Genomic DNA, 22,463 nt, shown 5'->3' with positions numbered 1-22,463 from the left:
ACTTAGCAAGGATGTGGTGCATTTACTGCTTCTCTCTGAACTGTTTGGCCAACTACCTTGTCAAAAATAAACTTGGCTTGATGTTACTGTTCTTGACAAATCCATATCGGCTGATTTTTTTTTATCATCTTGTTAATCTCCAGGTTCTCTGCAAGTTGACTGTGCAATAATTTGTTCCACTATCTTTCCAGATATCGGAGCTGGGCTGACTGCTCTGTGATTCCTTCTTTTTAAACACAGGTACTCTGCTTGCCCGTCACAGTGCTCCGGGACCTGCCCTGTCATCCAGGGATTATCAGGGATAATCACCGATAGTTCAGAGGCTATTACAGCTACAGCTGTGGGGACAGGCAGAACATGATCTGTGCTGATAGAGCTATCGCATGCGCCTGTGAAGCAGCTGGCTTTGGAGGGAAGGCACCCGTGGGAGGGACGCCGGGGCCTTAAGGGCAGGAAAAGAGCGAGTTTGGGGATATCAAATGTGAATACAGCAGCGCTGAGGAGTCTCCGGGGTTGGGGCTGCAGCTCGGACGCGGGCACTGCCCCTCGTCCGGTTTGCAGGAAGGCTGCAGCTGTTGTCGCTCCCAATACCCGGCTGTGCCCTGCTCCTGGGCACAGGCAGGAGGCCACCAGGAAGGAGGCTGTGTCACCTGTGTCACTGTGCACTTTAACTCTCTCATGATGGTCACCCATTTCCCTGCAGCGATCCCATCTGCTTATCCCCTGATCCTGAGCAGTTTCTGCTGCAGCTGAGATTTCACTCTCCCTTGCAGGACATCTCCCTTCCCGTCCTGGGAAGCCTCCCTCGTCATTCCTTTTGGAAAGCAGCCAGCACTTTCTTTTTTCTTCCCATATTACTCCAGTCCCTGAGGCCCCTTTGATGCCTGCAGGCACCAGCACTGCGCGCTCTGCGGTGCCTCTCTAGGATGAGCCGATCCGCAGCCCTCCCCAGGGACCCGCATTCCCACACGGACACCAGTTTGATCCTCTCTTTCATTTAAGCAACAAAATCTTGATGGCTTTTTCATCAGGGGAAGAAGGGGGCTGGAGGCCGCTGCTCTGTCAGTTAGTGGATGGCATGAGGTCGTGTGTTGGAAATCCCTGGGAAGAGCCAAGGAGCCGCGGATGGATCCTCCGCCAGAACTGCCCTGTGAAGCCAGTGCTTTACTGACAGCTCTGCCCTCACTAACGCAGCTCTCCATGTCCAGAAAGAAATCCAGCTGCTGCTTCACGCCTTTCCCAAAGGAGAGCGGCAGGAGCCCCACATTCGGGAAACACGCTGGAAAACTCAGCTCCAAAGCCCCAAATGGGCCGGGTTGCCCCATGAGGGCCTCCCCGATGCGCCGGCGAGGAGGCAGGAGCCGAGAGCGGAGGTCGGCTCGAGCCCGGCGGTCCCGGCCATGCGGCGGCTTCGCGGCGTCCCGGGCGGGCAGCCGCCGCGCATCGTTTTTTCCTCTCTTTAATGGATATTTCCTATAATGGATTCCGCCCGTCTCCCTCGCGGAGGGGACCTAATCTGATCTCCTCGGACAATGCTGGCTGCTGGCAGCTGGAGCCGTACCTCCATCCCCGGGTTTTTATTTGTTTGGATTAAAAACAATAACCTCGCCCACATTGCAATTACAGGCTGCTTTTTTTTTCCCCTTTCTTTTTATGTAGGAAGGGGAAAGAAATCAGCAACTTCCAATACATTTTACACCCATTCCTTAATAGCGTGATGTTAGCACCATTTTCCCATTTTCGTGTTTAGCATTAGCCTTAAATTGCACTTGAAATCTTGAGTTAAATCCCTTTTGTGCACTAAATAGGCTTAGTGCTGTGGTGCCAATCAGCCTGCCTGCTCCCCCCACCACCTCTTTTTGGGGTCTTATTTTTCAGAAAAAGAAAGAGCCCACTCATCTGACATAATTTCCTAAGATTCCCTACTTTAGCAACTGAAATAAATCGGGCTATTAAAAGCATCATTAGGAGCAGATGCAGGCTGCTTTGCAGATAGCAGACTTGCCCACTCGCTCCCCTTCCATCTGCCGTGCTACATTCAGGCCCTGCCGCTGGTCCTAGCGCAGGCGCCTCTTACCCCTCGCCCCTTGCGTCTTTATTCTCTTTTAAGAAGAACCTGTGAATGCTGTTGAAGGCAGAATTCAACATGCATTTGTTACAGGGAAGCAGGGACATTCTGCAGTTGCTGATAGCTACAAATTACAGCATTTCTGGCTGACAGGAGTCTGAACACCTGAAGTTCAAGCTGGTGAGAGGGGTGTTGAGTATTGCTAAATATTGCAAATGGACAGAATGTTCCACTTTTTCAAAAGGTCCCAGACTCTTGCCATTCCCGTTTGCTCTCCCAAATAGAATTTTGCTGTTCTTTCTCTTTAAATAAACGGCCTGGGTAAAGCCCTGGTGACTGATCTGCAAAATGCAGAACTCCCCATGGGTCATTTAAGCTCATCCATCTCCACTACCACACTGGGACCATGGCCGTTTTTCCTGGGAACTTCTGTGGTTTATCTCAGTCTTGGCCGCTTTTTAAATCAGAACATGTCACTTCACCTTTGTGAACGGAGCAGCTCTCCTGCCTGCGAACACAAGGACATTCCTGGGGTGAAATGTGAGGGATGGGCATGGGAAATCTCAGCATTCCTGAGCCTCAGCCCTGCTTGGACACTGCGTAGCCCATGCAGCAGCTCGTGCTTTCAAAAAAGAAACCCAAATTGCCAGGTGGTTTGGCTGGGAAGGAGAAAACTGCTTGTGTCTGATCCTGTGATCCCACCGACATGCTGCAAGACGGCCTGAGTTAGCCTGAAAATATTTATCCTCCGCAGTTTGACAGCGATGAAGATGGAGACACGAACACAGCGCAGTAGCGGGTGTAAAGAGAGCCAGAGCCAGATCTATTTTAAGCCGAGCGAAAGGACGGGCAGGATTATGTAAAAATCAACCATTTTTGGTAGTTGTGTTTTTGTTGGATACGGAGCGTCGGAGTGCAAAAGCATAAATAAGTGCTGGAGGCTCCACACAACCGCGATTTTCCCTGTTTGCTTGCAGAAGTTCAGCCCGTTCAGTGCCTCATGAAAACTGCACAGTCATTCCAGGGAAACAACAGTAAAACCCCAGCAGGAATTGCCAGCAGATGTAGTTATGTAAGTCTAGACTTCTATTTTTTTGCAGTGACATGCTGCTGCAAAAATAAATACGTTTAAAAAATAATAAAGTGCTTCCCCGACGTTCTGCTGCTTCGCTCAGCAGTCCCCAGAGGATGGAAAAGAGATTCCTATCATCATTTCTCCCTCCCCAAAGAGCAATTGATCTTACCCTTTCCTATCCCTCTCCTCCCCATCCTCTAGAGCAAATCTGTCTCTCTCTGCAGGTCATGATGCCCAGTCCTCCTGATTCACTGCAGCCACCTGGGTTTCCTCCTTTCCCAGCTCTGTCCTTGCAGCTCCTCGACCCGGCAGCCGTTTCTCAACACCACGTTGGTGGAAACGGCCTCTTAGACAAGAGCGGGGATGGTGGGACCTGCCCTCGGCCTCAGCCAAGGCCCCCATGTTGTTCAGGTCCTCGAGAGATTCTGCTCTTCCGCAAACCTCACCTGCTGGAGTCCTTGTGAGAGCATTTCAGGCCAAAAAGCTCATGGGGCTGAACGCTTTGAGACCTGGAGAAGAAACAGGGAAGGAATTCACATCACATTTTGCCAAAGACACATGATTTATGAACCACACTCATGGTTTGTGGCGTGGTCCAGCTCAAGACTTCCAAACATGCCGAGGCTGAACATCTTGCAGGGCCAGGTAGCACCAGTGGGAGAGCCAGGGCTAAAGCAGGAGAAAAGGGGGCTTCAGGCTTCCCCCCAGCTCTGGCTTTCCCAGCTCTTCGTCCTCCCTAGTCCAGGTTTCCATGGAGGCTGGAGAGGCGGCTGTGCCGGCAGGACCGCGTCCTTGCGTGCCAGGCACTGACACCCCGTACGTGCTCTTCACATCCCAGCCCTGGGACCGGCTGGCGCTCATCCCGGGGGACACCGGCCTTGCTAACAGTTGGGCGCAGCTCTGACGCTCTGCGTTTGGGTCAGTGAAGCAAGTTTTATGGATTTTCTTCTCCATTTAGTTCAGTCCCAGAGCTAGGGAAGGCTCACGGAGATGAATGATGGGAGGCAGTTCTGTTGCACTTCCAAGCTACCTACCATAAAAATGTGGCCAAGACGCTCTGTCGAGCACTTTCCCGGGTGCCGCAGCTGGATTATCCCAGCTCCGAGGGTTGTTTCAATCCAGGGGTTTTCTTCTCTTTTTCCTTCTTTCAAGCTGAAGTTACTTAAGCGTGCTCAAGCACCGGCTCTGTTAATTAAGCAGAAGCAGAAGTTTTTGCATGGCAAGAGCACGTTTTGGTCCTCAGGCTGCATAGGCTGTCGCCTCTTCCTTTCCCTCCAGATCAATAAAAATGAGGCGCCCTGGAGCTCGAGGCCGCGCGGTGGCTGCATCAGCACATCAGGTACCAGGGTGGAGGGGCTCAGAATAAACCTGTGGGAGGACTGGGAAGAGCCAGGTCTCCCACTTGGTGATTTAATCACAACTGGTGGTGGGGCTGGGGGAGATGGAGCCGTTGGAAATAACTCTGCTTCTTTGACTCTTCTGCTGTAATTCTCACTTTTAGTCTGGAAGAAAAACACCTCTAATCCCCGGTAGCTCCTCCATTTTCAAAGCACAGTCATATTTTTTATAGGATGCTGCTGAATCCAGGAGGTCACATTCAAGTGACCAGGTCCAGGAGAAGGTGAGAGGGTCCTACAGGGTCTTGTTGGACTCGGCCCAGTCCTGCTGCACAGGGAGGGAATGAACTGCTCCCGAGGGCACCGAGGCTTCCTGGCAGGTGCCGAGGCCAAGCTCTGCTTCCCACCGGGAGCTCCGGAACATCCCCAGGAATGCCAGCGGCTCAGAGCCAGCAGCAGAGGTGATCCTGTGCCTTGGGAACAGAGAGGAGCGTCTGCCTTGGGAACAGAGACCATCCTGTGCCCTGGTGAGCATGGGCCCGGCGGTGAGGATGATGTGCACTAACTGCTGGCCACAAAGCTAAAGGTCTCTCCTTGAGTCCTTTGATTTTCAGGAGTGAAGAACTTGAGACCCCTTTTCACAGGGCTCCCTTCACGTTTCAGTCTCGAAACTTTGCTTTACGGGAGCTGGGCCCCCACTTCCACAGCCAGGAAACCCGTGTAGCTGCAGTCGCGTCCTTCACCTCCACCTCGGGAGAGCGGGTAAAGAGGAGGCGCCTCTGGAGAGTTACAGGGCACACGGAGGAGGGACGGGGACCCGTGTGGGGCTGGTTGGTGCCGGCGCGTTGCGTGGGCGACGCAGAGACCCGGCCGGCGCGTCGGGACCTGCTTTGGCGTCACCAGCAGAATCCCGGCGCTGCCTTCCCTTCCCACCCACAGCTCTCCAGCATCAGCCTCCATTTCCCCTTCTGTGCCCTGGGATCACCTCCCAAGCACCAAGGACCAGCCAGGGCAGCTCCTCCCTGCCCCAGGAGCACAGAAGGAAACAGCAGCAGGACTGGGGGATCCCCCGGGATCCCCGCGATCCCTGTGGATGCAGGGAGGGATCCGCGCGCCCTGGCCCATCTGCCGCGGCCCCGCGCGGCTCCTCACACGCCGCTGCCTGCGCAGCCCTCGTGGGGCCGTCCCCCTCGCCAGGGCCTTGCAAAGGAAAGAAAGCAAAAAACACCCACAAAAAAGCACACGCACGATGGGGAAAAGTGCTGTGCACACTACCCTTCTCCCTTTCACTTTTCCAGCTTTTAGCATGCAGTTTTGCAGCAATTTGGAGGAAAATTGCCCGGGAAGAAAGAAACAAAAATCTGCCGTATTTTTTTTTCTTTTTTTTTTTGCAACAAAACCCCGCGCGCCACCCAGGCAGCTGCGGCGCTGCCGGTGCGGGCGGCTGATGTAATGGGCTTTGTCAGCCAGCGCCGCGATGAATAAAACCCGGAGCCGGCGCCGGCCGAGCTTTTGATGCCGCCCGGGAGGTTTCTGGTGCAAGCGGCGGCCGCAAATGAGCTCGCGCCGCTGTTTTGTCATGCAGATCCCGCTTGGAGGAGACTGGGATGGAAACGGGGATGGAAACGCTCTCCTGGGGTAGCCAGGGAAGCGGCCGCGCTCCGGCCGGGAAGCGCCGCCGCTGCCTCCCCACGCGGCCCCGCTTCCCAAATCCCATAAATCCGGATGCAGGGAGGATGCTGGGCGGAGAGGCAAGCGCGTTTTAAAGCGTGCGTAGCTCACCCCGTGCGTTGTAAGGGATGTGTGGAGCAGTCACCATCTGCTGCGGAAAATACGTGCAGCTTTTTGAGGACGTGCTGCTCAGGTGCCTTTCGGGATCCATCTTAGCTTATGGAGAGCCCTTGGAGGCCGGACGGGGACACCCACGGGAGCGCAGCCGGACCCGTCGGGGTCTCTTCTTTAGCAGCCTGTGTTGCAAAGACGGAGAAGGGCTTCCTTAGGGCACTGGCAGGGTATCCCAACACCTCCGTTCCTCCGTGAGCTGGATACCCTGAGGGCTTTCCCAGGCCAGAGCTGCCACCCTTGCTGCCAGAGCGGCTTGCCAGGATGTAGTTAGGAAGGGAAGATGGTTGTTTTGCTGCGTTTTGTCCTAGCGAGCAGGACCAAACCTCCCAGCACTGCCCGGTCTGGGTTTCCTTAGGCTGTTCTTGCAGGACCTTTTCCTCATGGGGTTTCAGTGCAGGTCATTTCCAGAGCCTTTTACAGAACACCCGGCTCTTCGTGGAGCAATTGTGCCTCTGGATGCTCCAATGTCAGCTGTGCCTCCCACATTGCATAACTGGGTGCCCGGGTGCTTTGTGCCCATCTGCTCTTCCCTGTGCCTTGAAAATAGAGGCCACTTTTGGAGCAAAGAGCACAAAGTTGGCTCACGAGATCAAAGCTCAGCCCTGAGATTTTGCACCTGCAGTTCACTTACACCCCTAAGGAAATGGCACTGGGAACCACAAGCTTTCTGCCAGTTCCTCTGAAAAACTGTCCTGAAATCGGGACAAGGACGTACCCAGCAGGGACGCGGTGGCTGCCCAAAGACTGTGTCTGCGCTGAGTATTTCTTTTATGCAAATTCCAGAAGATAATAGTGAGAATCACTCAAAAAATAGAAATCAGTAAGCTACATATGGGCTGTATTACAATAAGTGACTTGATGGCTCCATAGGCAGAGCCCCAGTGATGGCAGAAGGAATGACATTGCAGAAGTTGAATCGGCCATGCAAAGGTCTTTGGGCAGGATCAAGTTTTCTGCCCTGACACTGTCAGTTCCAGCTGCTCATTCACTGAAAAGTCCAAGAAATAAAAAATCTATTTATGAGACGTGGGCCATAGATAAGGTGCTAGGCTGCAATCAAAAAGGCAACCGAACCAGACTGACATCTTTGGAGCAGAAATGGTAGATACAGGATGATCTTACATGATGCTGCCTAGATTTCAAGTGATAGCAAGTTAAAGGTGCTGAGTTTAAAGTCTCTGGAGGAGAGATGGGCACCAGGAGGGTTTTGCTGTCCTTTTTAATCACTCGTGGGTGATGAGGAAGAGCGCAGAGCCCAGGCAGAGCTGCAAACAGCAGTGGAAAGACCTTCTTTGCATCTAATGCAAACTAAGGTGCAGATTCTGCATCAAGTTTATTGCTTTAAGTTATTTCTGGTAAGGACTATTCTGTTAGGACAGATTTTCACATAAATTGGCCCATTTTTCCCATGGTTGTTGTTACAAAAAATAAGCACTGCCATTTGGTGCCGAATTGCTCCGAGCTGAGGCCGAACAAGGCCCCACAATTAACCTCCTGCTCGCGGGGTCCTCCCCGATTATGGAGTTGTGTTTGCAAGGCAGTTATCCCAGAATATTCAGACATGAACACCACCTAGAGGCAAGACCACTAAATGAAGCTGCAAAGATTTATAGTCAAGATGGGCCAAAAAGGCAGTCAGAAGTGTTTGCTTAGGGGAAATAGATTGAGAACGTGAGCTGAGTATCTGGAGCACCTTTCTGCAAAGCAGTGGTGTTCCCCGTGTTCCTTCAGCTAACGCAACACCAGCCAAAGGCAAAACTTAGTGAAGTGGCCAGCCCAGAGGTGTATGTTCAGGTAAAGAGCTTTGCGGAGGACACAGGGCTGCGGGGGCCTTTTCCTGCTGTACATCCTTCCTTGCCTGAAGAGGAGTGGAGAGGAGCCCGTTGTCCAGCTCCGGGTGAGTCGCAGGTTCCCAGGGGCCAGTGGGGCCCCTCTCGCGGGCCGTGTTGGCCAACGGAGCCGCTGCCTCCTCCAGCTGGCCTCAAGGCCCCTCAGGCTCCTGAGAACTCAAGGCAAGTAGCCGAGGGTTCAGCAGGACCTTGTCCTACAGCCAGCGAGTCCGCGCGGGTTTGGACACATCCGCGCTGAAGTCACTGCTGTGCGGCCGTCGCCTCCAATGCTCGGAGAAACCTGCAGCATTTGACGTTTCCATTTTTTTCTCTGTTCTTTGGTGACAAAATCAGGGACAGGTTGGATCAAACCACTGTCCATATAACCCAGGCTCCTGTTCTCCAGCTAGAGAAGGGCTGGGCCCGGAGTCCAAGCACCATTCCGGATGCTCTCCCAGCCTCCAGCCATTTCCCACCTTGGCCTCTGGATTCAGTAGCCCAAAGGAGGTATCTTCCAAGAAGTTCTCTCATCCCTTATTAAACCACTACGGTTTGGGGGATCCATTTAGGCCGTGCATTCCTCAGCTTAGTGACACAGTGAGCGGGACCCGCTCGTTCTGCATCTGCCCTCGGTGCCTCTTGGTCCCTCTTTGTTCGCTTTGTTCGGGAAGCACAAGAGCCAGGGCCCCATTCACTTGCTCCTTGCAGCTCTGCAGCTCCCTCCTGCCCTTCCCCCTTGCCACTCAATTCTTTCCGAGACAAAAGGGTCATTTATTTAATTGCTGCTGATATTATGCGCTGGGACTCCCCCCTTCAAGAGTTAATTACACTTGTTAATTGTTTTAATTGCTCCTGGGGTAACGGTGCCGGTATAAAGGGGGACCCCAGTGTGCTGCAGCCTCCGTGAAGGCCGCGCAGGGAAGCGGCCGCCGCAGCAGGGCCGGTGAAACCGGAGCAGGGGAGGCCTGGCCCAGATTTGCAAATTCCTCCTGGCAGCAGGGAAAGATGGATGGGCGGGGGGCCCCGGGAAGGCAGCGCCGCAGGGTTTCCCGGCCGCGCGGCTCCCTCCGGCACGGGCGCCGCTTCCCGGGCCAGGGGACGGAGCGCCGAGCGGGGAGCGAGGCCAGCGCCCCCGCGGAGCAGAGCGTGTCCTGGGGAAGCCGGCAGGGCCAGCAAGCGGCAGGCCTGGCCGCAAGGGCCTCCTTAGCCTTAGGATTAGCTTGGACTATCCCTGACCATAACGCGAGCTGTGCTGGGGAACAGCAGCCCTCGTTTGGTGCAGCCGGGGGAGCCCCTTGTGTAGCGAGGCTGGAGGTCCCGCGGAGAGAGCGCGGGTGAAACCCGATCGTTGCTGCAACCCAAACCTTGGCTGCCGCCGCTTTCATCTTGCGGGGGGAAACGAGCAGGAGGGACCCGGCGCTTTGTGCCCGCGATGTTTCACATCTGGTCTCAGCTCCAAGGTATTTGCTCCCGCCCCCTCTCCACACTGTTAACCCCGAGCAAACAAAAAATCCAGGGACTTCCTGAAGCTCTGGGCTTGGACAACCTACCAGCAGCTTTAATCCTGCATCCCGGCCTGGGCTGCATCTCAAAGGAACATCCCGAACGGCCACGCACTTCCCCTCCCTCGAAGGAGATGCTTTGAAGGCGCAGACAAGTCCTGTCCTCAGGATGGGCAGGAGGAACCTCCATGGGGCAGCCTGGAGACACGGGCAGGGGAAGGTGGTTTGTGGCCACGCTTGGGACCTGTGTCCGACCTGGGGCGATTCTGAGGTGCTTTGGGCCTTTTGCATAAATGCTGCAGGCAGCAGCGGCCGCTGGAGCCGGGCCCTCCTTCCTGCTCCCAAGGAGCACCGTGTAAGACAGGTCACCATTTCCAGGGAGATGAACCGGGCTTAAATCTTGCCTTCTCGCTCTATTTTTAGGCTCCAGGACTGCATTTTTGTCTGGGTTACTTATGCCGCCCCCATTCCCTTCTTTGAGAGTGTCTGGAAACGTTTAGGATGTGTCCAGTTGTGCTAGACGTGCCGTGGAGAGCGCTCGCTGTCAGCTTGAGTTTTCTTCTAGGAAGAGAGGTTTCAAATTTGTGATTTTACATTTTCTATCCCATAAGCGTTTACTTCATTTCAGGTGTTGTCTGGATCTCAAGCTCATGCTGGCGCGTTTAGAATCACTCGAGCCCTTTCCCAGGACCCCTTTCAAGTCGTTCCTTCTCTTGCACCATGAGTGAAAGGTGGCCGTGACAGCGTCCCAGCCTGGTGCCATCCTCATCATGGGGGCCCCAGGGCTCTTCTCAGCTCCTTAGTCCCATCCTCAGGATCAGGCCTGAAGCGGGGGCTCCACGAGGAAGAGCGCCGCCTTCTAGCCAGGGGATTCGATTTTCCTTCGGCTTCTTTCCTTTCCCCCATTTAAAACCGGTTATTTCCGCTCTTTTTTTTGTCACAAGGACCTCATCGCAGATGTCATTTGCTACTGATTTGTGGCAGCCTTGGCGTTTCTCTCCCACTATTTCCTTCCTAGTGCTCCAACACGTCGCCCTGATGGACACCAGGAAGGGATGGAAAAGCCCTCCCTTCCTCTCACTTTGGAGCCCAACTCGCCAGGACGCTTAGGAGTGTTTTTCTACGCCTCGCATTTTTCTGACTAAGGGGTATGGCAATTTTGGCAAGAAATGGGAATCCTCAACACTTCTGCTGAATCTCCATAGGCATCCTGAAGCAAAGGCAACCCCGCACTGCAGAAGTTATGCCTGGAATCACATGAATGTAGCAAACCTGGCAAGAGGCACTACCAGAGCTCTTCTTTGCCTGGGAGATTTAGTGAGTTGCAGGTTTCCCACTTAACAGTAAGAGCATCATGAGTCCTCACAGCCGGCTGGCTGAGCACAAAGCAAGGTTTGTCAGACAGTACCCTGAATAATGACAAATATCTGAAATTATTAAGACCGGTTATGCTGCCTGTTTGCACCAGAGTTCAGTCTAAAAGCAAGTCCGTGGGACTACATCCATTCTGACCACGAACTCATGAGCTCCAGTGGGATTTTACCATTGCAAGTTGCTGCCGACTTCTCTTTAATCTGCCCCTAGCTGCAAGCTTTGCTCACCAGAACCATCACTGGCTTCAGGCTCGGGAACCCCCTCACCACAGCATGTTTTCTAAGGTTTTTAATTGCTGCTGTTGATAACCAAACCCCCACAGCCAATTCCTTCTAGCAGCTCTACCAAACTTTCAAAATCAGCATCAAAATAGGCAAATGAGTAGGTTTTGCGCCCACAGCACTGCTGACCAGGCTGCCAGGGCTCTCCATGAAGGCAGGTTCCTCCCTGTACCTCAAATGAACCTGAAAAACAGCTACTGAGTGGCCTTTGGCAGCCTGTTCTGCTTTCAAAACCTCACGCTTGTGATCAGACATAAACCACCCAAAGCGGAGTTTGCTTTTGATTCAGTGTCAGAGCATGAGGCGCAGCGGACAAGGCGGATTTGGTAGGAGGAAGGTAATCTCTTTAGTTGTGCAACTCACCCGTTGCTCAGAAAAGCTCTGAACGTGAGCGAGTAGGAATCCGATTGCAGCAATGGTTAAAGAATTAAGAACAACTCTCGCATTGGCACTAAAAGAGGAAGAAATGAACAAAACCAACCACTCAATTGTATGTATAACGATCGGGGAACTAAAATGGAGAGAGATGACCTGACACGCGGAGTGACCTCAATTGGGCTATGACAGGCTGATTATACCTTGGCATATGGACAAGCCGTTCACTAAGAAGAAAATATCGGTCATATTCATTGTGTCTGCTATTATATAAATTACAATGTTTGAAACGTTAAGTGACGAGAGGCTGAAAGTGAAGAGAAATGGCTCAATGTTACCAAGGATTGGAGAATGAGCTCACCCTCCTTGCAGAACTACGTTTGCTCTTTTAAAGCTGTTTTAGAGCAGCCTTTGTGTGTGGAGGGAGGTACTGCACGTGTAAAACAGTTTATTCCCATATGCTTTTCTCCTAGAAGCAGGATGGACCCACCAGAATTTCTCACTGCCTCCAAGCGGCGTTTGGCCAGCCCTTACGCTGGCTGCACGGTGTGTCCAAAACGCTGCTCGGGATCTTTGCTCATTCCAAAGCAGGCTAAATGCAGGAAGGGATTTTGACGTGTGGTGACATCTCATGTAGATCCTCTCCGGACTGCGAACACGGAGAAGCTCCTTGGTTTTACTGCTGTCCTGCCCTATGCAGGGCACAGGAGATAATCCTAATAGTGAAGACAAAACACATGTACCTAAACCCAGCACCCCACAATCCTATTTTATCACATTTCCAGCAAAAAGCTGCAGAGGGATGTCTGTGACATTTTATTAAAAATCCTAGTACCAAAGTGACCACATATATTGGCAAAAAGCAGCAATGTTCACCTTCCTGCACATCCCCAGCTCCGCAGGACACACACCAGCCCCGTTCCCATGACATGGGGATTCGAGCTCCATCTCTGCACCAGTTCCCACTCAGGGCAGAAACTGGACAGTGTCCCTGAAAGTCACCGTGTCTCGGCTGCGCGGGATTGGGAACACACTGCAAAGCAGGAGGCCCCTGGATGCTCTCCCACCTTTTGTGCCGAGATCCAGCTCAGTCAACCCCAAGGTTTTTATCCAGCAGCTCTACAACACGGGAGGTAGAGCAGGAATAAAAATCCCCAGTGCTCCAGGGCTTGAAGATTAAACCACGTTAAACATCAGGTAGTACCGGGGCCCCAGGGTGCTGATCCTGGAGCACTTTTAACACACTCGGAATATGACCCCACGCTGAGAATGAAATTTGGGGTTTGAGATAAAATATGCAAGTTCTTGGCTTTTCACATTTCTGGGTTGTGAACCAACCTTATGCAAAGGATAAGGTTTCTGCATTGCAGACATTTTTCTTGCTATTAAATATGTGATGTATTTGGTCATCAGTGTGAAGAGACTTTATATAAATGTAGGCTTTAAGAGGAAGATTTGAAGTGTTCTTGACAAAGTTACATGGAATAGCTGTAGCACCAAAATAAGATTAGTAAAAAGCACTATTAAAACCCCACTTAAATACTGTCTCCAAGTCTAGCTGTCATTTCCTAAAATAATGAAGCTGTCACTAATTGGGAAGCTCATTGCATTCCTGTAAAGCACTTCTGTACACCTACTTGTACCATGCCAGGGGAAGCTAAATGAGTCCAAGAAATCATTTTATCAGTAAAAAAAAATCCTTTTAGATAGGAAAATTGTAAGCCAGGTATGGAAGCTATGGCAGCACGGGCTTGAGCCAGCACTATGAGCATTCCCAGGATGGACGTACCATGGAACTGTGCTGTGGAGCTTCACTTAAGCATGGTGATCTTTAAGCTTGGGACGGAGCTTGTGCAGCACTTCAGGGAGAAGCCTGGCCCCAGCCGTAAATAACAGGCACGTAGAACCCCCGGCTGTACCAGGCACAGCGCGAGCAACAACCGCACAGCTTCGGCCGGGTGTGACAGCAGCGAGGAGCCCGCTCGTCCCCGCGCCCCCGGCCCGGCTCCCGGGATGTTTCCCGGCTCCGCTCGGGAACGCGGAGGCTCCAGCATCCGCGTCCGCCCGGACGGCGCCGCCTCCCTCAGCCCGAGCCCGGAGCTCTGAGGAAGCTGCTGCCTCCGGCTGCAGCACAACAACAAACCACCATGTGCTTTTGAGGAGTCTTTTTTATTAAGATAAATCCAGCAAAATTCCTAACAGTGGGTACATACAACCAACCTGCCCTTTTAAAAGAAATGTTTGTATTTCATTTAAAAACATGATTACACTTTTTATTTATTTATTTTTCAAAACTGACAAAATAAAATTACATTTGGGAAACAACAGATTTCCAGCTCTTAGGTTTTTTTTTTTCATGAAAATATCTCACCTTCTTTATAAAAGCAACCCACAGAACCACTGGAATGTTTAACACAGTTATTTGTTTTGAGACCTCCCCACTTTAAGAAACCATACAACACATACAAGGGTAAAATTAAAATCTGAAGTCTGTAAGCATGACTTACACAAAAAGGGACACACTGACAGAAGTCAAAAGCTACCACCACTTATTCTTTCCATGTACCATACAAACTATTACAATCACAAAATTTAAAAACAATGATTTTTTTTGTTTTGTTTTGTTTGTTAGGGATTTAATTCCCAAGTAACCGAGATGAAGATGTTCCATAATTAAATTCATGCTAAAAAAACCTGCATTTATAAAATAGTTGATAAAAATATTCCTCTCTGTTAACAATACAGCATGGAGGTACGGATACCAAATGATGGAGATATAGGGCAGGGTTAACATTACTCGGACTTGGCTTCCTTATCATCAGATGCTTCAGCAGCTGGTGCCTATAAAAGTGTTTGGGAAGAACAGATATATTATTTTTAATGCTAATCAGATTGTGTTTTAACAAGCATCAAAGAGACTAGCGTGTAAGCACACACGGACAAACACTGCAGGTAGGTAGACAAGAACGCACAGCTACTATGGAAAATACTAATACAACAATATGTTGGCTGGTATTCTTGAAATTAAACAGAAAAGAGCAATAATCAGTGATCAAGTTAATACTGGAATGTTAAAAACCCAAAAGGCAGAAGTTTGGAAGACAGATTAGATTAAGATCAATCTCACACTAGGCAGAATTGAAGTTCTCATCTCCATAATCCCAAGGATGTTTAAGAATTCCATGTAAAACCAGGACATTTGTCTATTGTCCGAACTTCAAGGAAAATACTTCTCACCCCTGTTTTCTATAAAAATATCTGCTATGAGTTTTTAAGACAACTCATCAAAATTGCCAAGCTCCCATCAAAGATCTTTTGCAGTATGTTAGCCCCATACTGCCTTTTTAGCAGAAAAACTTTTGAATTAGCTTTAAGAATGAAAGAATAAATTATCGATTAACTATGTAATGATACTCAACACATGAAGAGAGAGCGAGCACTTAATCAAAAGCAACACAGAGTGCAGCAGGCTCATCTATCCCTACAACAGCAACGGGGTCTGTAGCAAACACTGAACTTCTACTATGAGCAAGAAATCCGCTGGGAAAAGCCATAAGGAGGTGAGTGAAAAAAAGCCAAAACAGTAGCTCTTAGGTAAGTAGCTGATGTAGTGAGAACCTGTAAGAAAGAGGCTTGTGCATGAAGAGACAAGACCAAGTTTCATTTTGCAGAACTTTTGCTGAATTGTTCTGATGCGAAGGATTGTTCTAAAGAATTGTGTAAAACCTAAAACCAGATTTGTGGCACAGGCCCAGCCCGTGCTGGGCAGAAGAGGCAGCCCAGCCGCGCGGGGAGGACCCGCCAGGCAGCTGGGGCTGCAGAGCCGTCTCACTACGCTCTGTTGTGCCCCAAACGCCCAGAGAGGGGCCCGAGGCCACCAGAGGCCACCTGAGACGGGCTCTAGGCGCCCCTGCGCTCGCGCTGCCCTGGCTGTGCCTGGGGCAGTGACACCACGAGGCCCACGCTGCGCTCCTGCGCGCGCTAGCAGCGCGGCCGGGCTTACTCCCACGCTAAGGCAGCTAAAGTACCTCGTTAGTTTTGGTATCTCCGTTTTCAGAGTGGTTTTCTTCTTTAGCATCCTCTTGTTTAGTTTCATCTTTGCCTTTGGCTCCTTTCTTCCCTTTTGTTGCTGGTTTTTTGTCCTCCTTTTTATCATTTGCTGCTTTTTCTTTCTGTTAGGAGAGCAGATCATGCTGTGGTAAATACAGTTTCCACCTGATGCATCCGCATCTTCCCAGCTCTGAGGCTGTCTACACAACCTGCTTCTACTCACTGAACTTCCCTCTGACAAAAACGAGGTGAAAGTTTCTATGGAGAAACTTCTGTTCTGTCCTGAATGTGCTACTGGGAAGTACATAATATAAAAGCAACCATGGCTGGGGTTAAAAGAATTCCCATTTTAAATAGGCTTTCAATTAAATTAGCTAAAAAATGTCAGCGTTGAACTGGCCTGTATTTCTGCTGTGCTGCTGAAAGGCATACCAGAGAACAAAACCAACATGCACAAGCAGTGGAAACACCAGCACACTTCAGATGTGCTGTTAATGCTGATGCAGAAAACTGTAATGAAGCTGAAGGACCTTCCCCTCCCCAGCCAGAAATATTCCTTGCTGTAACAAACCATGTGCACAGCAAACAAGTTGGGGCTCAATAGCATCCTTCAGCAACAGAGGGAACTTGGATTTAAGTGCAGTTTCCTATATGGCTGATGAAGCTAAATCAAAACCCAAGTTAATGCTACAGCTTGTGCAGTAACAGTTTCCTACGTGGTGGGGTCAAATCCTGACCCCCCTCCAGCACCAGGAACCTCATTAGCTTCACTCCAAGGCTCTGCCTCTTCTTGCCAGTAACTGCACCAGGCAAACGGGCTCAGCTCCTTGCCCGGGTCACGCAGCCCCCCGCACAGGAGCCACAAATATCTGCAAATTATCTAAGTTCTAGATAAAAGTTACTGAATTATGTCTGTGTGTGTGGGGGGGTGCATTCGATGGAATTGCCTTAATGACCAAAAGTTTTTTTTATAAAAAAAAAAAGGCAAAGGCCTGGACAGACGCTGCAGTGACACTGGCTCCCAGGGGCCTGGGGCTGTTTGGCCACGGAGGTTTCCAGCTGCGACCCCGGCCTGGGCCCAGCTCCGGAGCCTCCCGGACACCGGCTGCCGCGGCGGCTCCGGCAGCGCCGGGCGGTCGGGAGCACCGGCTGTTTGTGCCTTTGCTTTCCCAATGGAAGCCCGAAAGGACGTTGAAAAGCTTGGGACTGTTTCCAGAGGGGTATCTTTGCCCTTGTCCGTTAAAAAAAGACAGCAAAGTATTGGCAGAGGTAAAATCGGCTTTGGGGGCAAACCTAATGGCTGTTCTCTAAGGACTCAGGCCTCCTTCCACACCAAACGAGTCCAGGAAAAAATACCCAAGGAGATTCCCAAGCTTCTTCCATCCTCTTAGCTAGTTCTGAGAGGTATCACCAAGCCAGTATCACTTTATTAGTTTTTCCGGAATATTTTTCCTACCTATGGCAGTATCAATACAGCAATAAAGTTGTGTGTTTTACATAGTATTTCATTTTTTCCCCCACATCTTTTTTCTTTTCCAATACAGTTAAGTTTAAGAGGATGAAATCTATTTTTACACACACAAAGAAAGCATTCCAAGAACTGAAAGTTGTAAAGTTAAGCATTGGGGAAATAGGAATTAAAGATGCCTGCACAATTCTTACTGCATCCTCTTCTGCATAGACACTGACCCAGAATCAGGATTTTCAGAGAGCCAGAAAGGCAGTTTCAGCACCCTGGCTTCAAAGCAAGAGCTGAACCTCCTCCCAGGCCCTGCTGCCCTGAGCTGGGCAAGGGACAAGGCAACGTCCCAGCAGGGCCAGCGGGGAGGCCGCGGGACACACCGTAAGGGACCAAGGCCAGCGTGGCAGTTGTTACACCCTGAGCAACCCTGAGTTGTTACTCCCTGAGCTGCATGCTCACTTCGGCAGCTCCTGTTCAGACAGGTCTTGTGCATAAGCACCGAGGGGTTTCCATGAAAATAAGAAAGGCAAACTTGAAAAAAACGAATGCAGCAAAGTGCAGCGCATGCACCTGCCCCTGCAGGGCTCAGCAGCAGAGGCTGAACCCAGGAGCCTTGGATCCCAAGCCAGCTCCCTGCCCCTGGGGCTAGAACTACCAGCAGTAGCTCCCACCTTCCCGGGGGCACACGCGCTTCCCAGCGCCTCCCGGAGGATGCGGCGCAGCCGGATTCCTGGTTCCCCCACTGCCCAAAGGAGCCTTAACATTTTTAAAAGTTTATTTTTTAACTATACTGTCAGATATGCCAATAGTTTTGACACCTCCAAAAATGACAAGCTGAAGGAAGTGGACAGGCAGAACTTCTCTCTAGTCATTAAAGTTTGATAAACTGATGACTAACTGAAAATGGTGTCTTTGAATGAAATATAATAAGAAACTATACCTAAAAAAGCAATATTTGCAATGCCTTCTCTAACTGAATCTCTGGTCTCTACTCAATGCATCCTTTTCCCTCCCATACATTTTAGGAAATAACAGAATGGCCTTGCCAGGCAAGCAGTAAAGTCTCTACACAACTGACCTCAAATCCAATCAGGCAACCACTTTTCTTCACTAGCAATTGGTAAAAATTATCTTTGCATCCTTCACTTTATTTTAACTTGCATAATTCAATTTCAGTTGTTTAAAGAAAATTCTGAAAATAAAGTGATTAGGTATGGACATTTTTCTGCCTATGAACACCTTGGAGAAAAAAAAAAAGGTTATAACTTCAGTTCTAGCTATCTGAAATACTTACCTTAGGTGCTGCCTTTTTGGGCTTTGGCTCCGGCTTAGGCGGAGCAGGTTTCTGCACAAAACATAAGAAACACAGTCAGATGAACCCTATAAAAGTTTCAGAAGTGTTTGTTACGTTTGAAGATTACTGGAACAAAAATATTTTGAGCTAAAAGCTGCACTCTAGTATAAGAAGTGAATGTGTCAAATTGGTTTGTTTTGCTATCCAAAAGCACATTGCCCCCAAACATTTCAGTGTTTGTGGTACAGGCATTGACTAGTGGTGGTAGGTGAGTCCTTCATCACTGTGCCCGAGTATCACTGTCTGCTGGGAACACAGATCCCTGGCAGAGATGAAATGCAGCAGTAACATTCGCAGAGATCTTGCTGTATGAACACATATTCTAGCTTTCACTAAAATGAAATACTTCGGTTAAAAAAAGAATCCATTATCCACTTGGCATTTCCAAACAATTTAAAAAACGGTGGAGTCCACTGAATGTCCAGTCTGTAGAAGAGGATGCAAAGTGGAATGGAGTTTGAACCCTACTGCACTATGCACATTTGCAGCCTGCAAGTCTCAGTTTACCAAACCAGTTGAGCCCTCAAAATCAATGTGCAAATTAAGGAGAGAGTAGATAAATTTATATGGTTATGAGTAGGTATTTGTAAGGAGAAGAGCTACAGAGAACAAATCCACTTGAAACCAATATTCCTTGACTCCAGATACCTACCTCAGGCATCCAGATTGTGCATTAACTAACAGAGATCTTCTACCTTGCATGAAATACCTGGACTCGAGCCTATGATGTGCTGATCCTGAAGACTTGTTCATTTTACTTTTGAAGAAGACAATGCTCTGACTGTGCCCGTCAACATACTACTGAGAACACATCATTTCGCTACAGCTGTCCCCCAGAACACGAGCACATGCAATGTCATGCTAAACAGGCAAATAAAAGGTACTTACAGCGGATAGTCTAGCTGACCTTCTCTTTGGCTGCATAAAGAGAGAGATGTCACTACAGAGCATTCGACACAGGGTGTTCCCAGGCCCGCAGCACCGGGTAACACGACGCACACGCTACTTTGTGACAGCCCGTCCACATTCGAGGGGTCTTGGGGAAACCACCAACCTCGTGGCAACAACTTCCTAAAAGTGCAGGTTTGTTCAACAGGTCTCCCTCCACGCTGGCTTCTCTTGGCCAGACTGAGGTGTTAGGTGAGGAAGTTTCCCACTACGGTGCCACTCTTGGGTGACCGTCACCCTGAGGGCGCCCATCGCCTCCCTCCGGAGCGGGACCGCTGCCGTTTCAGAGCACGGCCCGTTCCAGGGCAAAGCGGGCCGGTTCGGCCGGGCCCGGAGCCCAGACGCGGCTGGACCCCCCACACGCATCTCTGCGGTGCCCAAGGCGCCCGCTGCGGCCTGGGGGACCCGTGCGGGCATCGAGGGGCCTGACGAGGGACAGCAGAGCCGCGCCGCTGGGTCAAACCTACCTCCTCCTTTGCCTCGCCTTCAGCTGGAGCCTGAAAAAGAGAGCGAGAGGCGGGTGAGACGCCTTCCCGGCCGGCCCTGAGCTGCGGTTCGCGCGGGTGTCGGGGCGGCGTCGCCGGCGCCACCTGGGCCCGCGGCCGCCGCCACGCGGGGCCCGGCCGCCCCGCCGCGGACTACAGCTCCCACAATGCCGCGGGGCGGCCGGCGGGCCCGCGTCACGGCGCCGCCGCGTTCAAAAAGTTCCCGCCAAATTTACCTGCCACAACAAGGTCGTTGCCGGCCCCGCGCAAGGACAATGACCCGGCGGCGCCCACGCGGCCCGGTTCGGCCCGGCCCGGCCTCGCCGCCGCCGCCTTCCCCCCGCCTCGGGGCCGCCCGGTCCCCGCGGAGCCCGGCGGGAGGCGGCGGCCGCGCAACTGCGCCACGCCGCGGGCACCTCCGTCCGAGCCGGCCCGGCCCGGCGCGGCCTGGTCCGAGCCGGCCCCGCGGAGCGGCGGGTCCCCCGCGGCAGCGGCCCCCGGCGCCGCCGGGGAAGGAGGCGGCGGCGGCCGCGCCGAAGTTACTAATTATGGTCGCGGCTCCCTCCGCCGCTCTCCTTCAAGGACAGTTTCAAATTCTGCGCCGCCTAATGGCTCCAAATTACCATTGCACAACCATCTGGTATGACAAGAAGTGGGAGAGGAGGAAAAAAAAAAAAAAAAAAAGGAGAACAAAGGCAAACGCAGGAGAAAGAGCCGCCGTTTAGACCCCAATCGTGCCGGGGGCTGCCCCGATGGGCGCTAAAATGTCCGCGGCGCCGAGCGGGGAGGCTCGGGCGGCTTCAGCCCGCGGCCCTCGGCGGCTGCGGGCGCAGCAGAGCGCGCCGCGCCTGGCGCTGCCCGCCCGCCTCCTCCATAGGGGCAGCAGCGGCACTATGGCTGTTTGTAATCCAGCATGGAGACGCGCCTCAGCCTTCTCCCCGCAAACAAAACAGCCCGAAGTGAACTCGGCGCCGCGGCGCCTCGCGCCCCCGCCGCCTCCCCCCGGCCCCCGCTCCGCTTTAGGGCACGCACGGAGAATTAAAAATGCAAAAACTCCACACGCGCACACACACACACACGCGCGCGAATTACAGTTATCTTTGCACAGGCTGCTTTAATCTCTCCCCTTCCTTCCCCACCTCGCTCCCCTATTTTTTTGTTGTTTTTTTTTTTTTTTTGTTGTTGTTCGTACTTACCTTTCTTTTGGGCATAGTTGCACCTTAATAGTTGATTGCAAAATATATAGATATATATAAAAAAATAAATGTGACCGCCCCCCCCGGAAAAAAAAAATGTTCGGACCGTTCTGCGAAACTGCCCCAAAAAAAAAAAAAAAAAAAAAAGGTATAAGAGACGAAGAGTTAATTGCAGCAGAAACTGAACAAAAAAAAATCCCCCCCTCTTTATTGCAAACAGTAAAATACACCAACACGCAACCAAACTGCATGAATGGGGAGCGCGAGTGGGTCCGGCCGCCGAGTGACGGCCGCGGCGGCCAATAGGCGCGCGGGCAGCGGCCCGGGGGGCGGGGCCGGCGCGGGGGGGCGGGGCCGGCGGCGCGGCGCGGGCGCCGCTCGGCGCCGGGCAGGGACGGCGGCGCTGCGCCGTTTGCGTAGGGCGGGCGGCGCGGCGCTGCGCTGCTTGCGCAGGGCGGGCGGCGCGGCGCTGCCCTCCCGCCTGCGCTGCCGGCGCCCCACGCGCGCGGGCGGCTCGGCGGGCGGGAAGGCGGCCGCGGTGGGGGGGGGGCAATATGGAGCCGCATCCCGGCGCCTTCAGAGCGGGTCCCCTCACGGGTGGCGGCCCCGCGGCGGCCGCAGAGCCTCCCCTCGCCACCTTCCCCGCTGCCAGAGGCCGGGAAAGAAACTTCCCCGAAAGTTACTGCAGGCGGCAGGACCGTGCCCGTCCGGCCCCGCGCCCGCCAATATGGCGGCACCTTCTTCCCCGGCCGCCGGCTCCTCCTCGGCCGCCTCCCGGGGCGCTGCGCCCGCTCCCGGCCCCGGACCTGTTGGAAGGGGCCTGCGCGGCTGCTGCGGCGGCCGCAGTCCTGTCCCGCACGGCCCGGGGTGCGTGCGAGGGGGGGAACAAAACAAAACCCTTTAGGCAGGGAGAGAATTAAATCCGTTTTCTGCAAGGAGGTTTTATTTATGTGACTAACCACTAGCAAATTGCGTTTTAAAAGCGCCAGGCATTAAATGTGCTTCCCCAGAGCAGCCCCAGCCTCCAGGGCCGTGACGCTCCCCAGGGCCGGGCAGGAGCCACCACGTGCAGCTCCCTGACCCACTCCTGTGGGGCCTAGACTGGTGTAGTTGGGAAACGTAAAAATTGGGTGATTTAGGGGGTAGTTGCTGCTGGGATTGGGCAAGGACTGGGCAGGGATTTTTCAGGATTGTGGTTTTAGCTGTTGTTTGTCAGGTCAGTTGGACTGCGCCTCACTTGAAGCGGCCGGGATCTTCCTGTGGCTGGGCCATGGGTTTTAGA

At 52.2% G+C, this 22,463-nt stretch overlaps 1 protein-coding gene across 1 annotated transcript; it reads right to left on the bottom strand.

Moving 5' to 3' along the window:
- Positions 1-14,291: 14,291 nt before the first annotated feature.
- HMGN5 (high mobility group nucleosome binding domain 5) lies at positions 14,292-21,441 on the bottom strand. The gene is made up of 6 exons (XM_010222357.2): positions 21,182-21,441; positions 19,968-19,997; positions 19,441-19,470; positions 18,493-18,543; positions 15,715-15,858; positions 14,292-14,527 (listed from the first exon to the last, which is right to left on the bottom strand). Exons 1-6 carry the CDS (start codon positions 21,194-21,196, stop codon positions 14,480-14,482), a joined length of 318 nt encoding a protein of 105 aa, XP_010220659.2. The 5' UTR covers positions 21,197-21,441; the 3' UTR covers positions 14,292-14,479.
- Positions 21,442-22,463: the final 1,022 nt, after the last annotated feature.

This window comes from Tinamus guttatus, unplaced genomic scaffold (assembly GCF_059628265.1).
Source record: "Tinamus guttatus ecotype Peru unplaced genomic scaffold, ASM5962826v1 Tinamus_guttatus_pri_ptg001087l, whole genome shotgun sequence".
Lineage (NCBI taxonomy): Eukaryota > Metazoa > Chordata > Aves > Tinamiformes > Tinamidae > Tinamus > Tinamus guttatus.
The sequence above is the reverse complement of the archived record's forward strand: the minus strand, read 5'-3'. Positions and strand labels throughout refer to the sequence as shown.

Bases quoted from the DNA above. Each gene is read 5' to 3' on its own strand.
- HMGN5 (XM_010222357.2), bottom strand. The intron at 18,544-19,440 runs GTAAGTACCTTT...TGTTTTGTGCAG, and splicing joins GGTCAGCTAGACTATCCGCT to AAACCTGCTCCGCCTAAGCC. The intron at 15,859-18,492 runs GTAAGTATTTCA...CTCTCCTAACAG, and splicing joins CCAAAAAGGCAGCACCTAAG to AAAGAAAAAGCAGCAAATGA.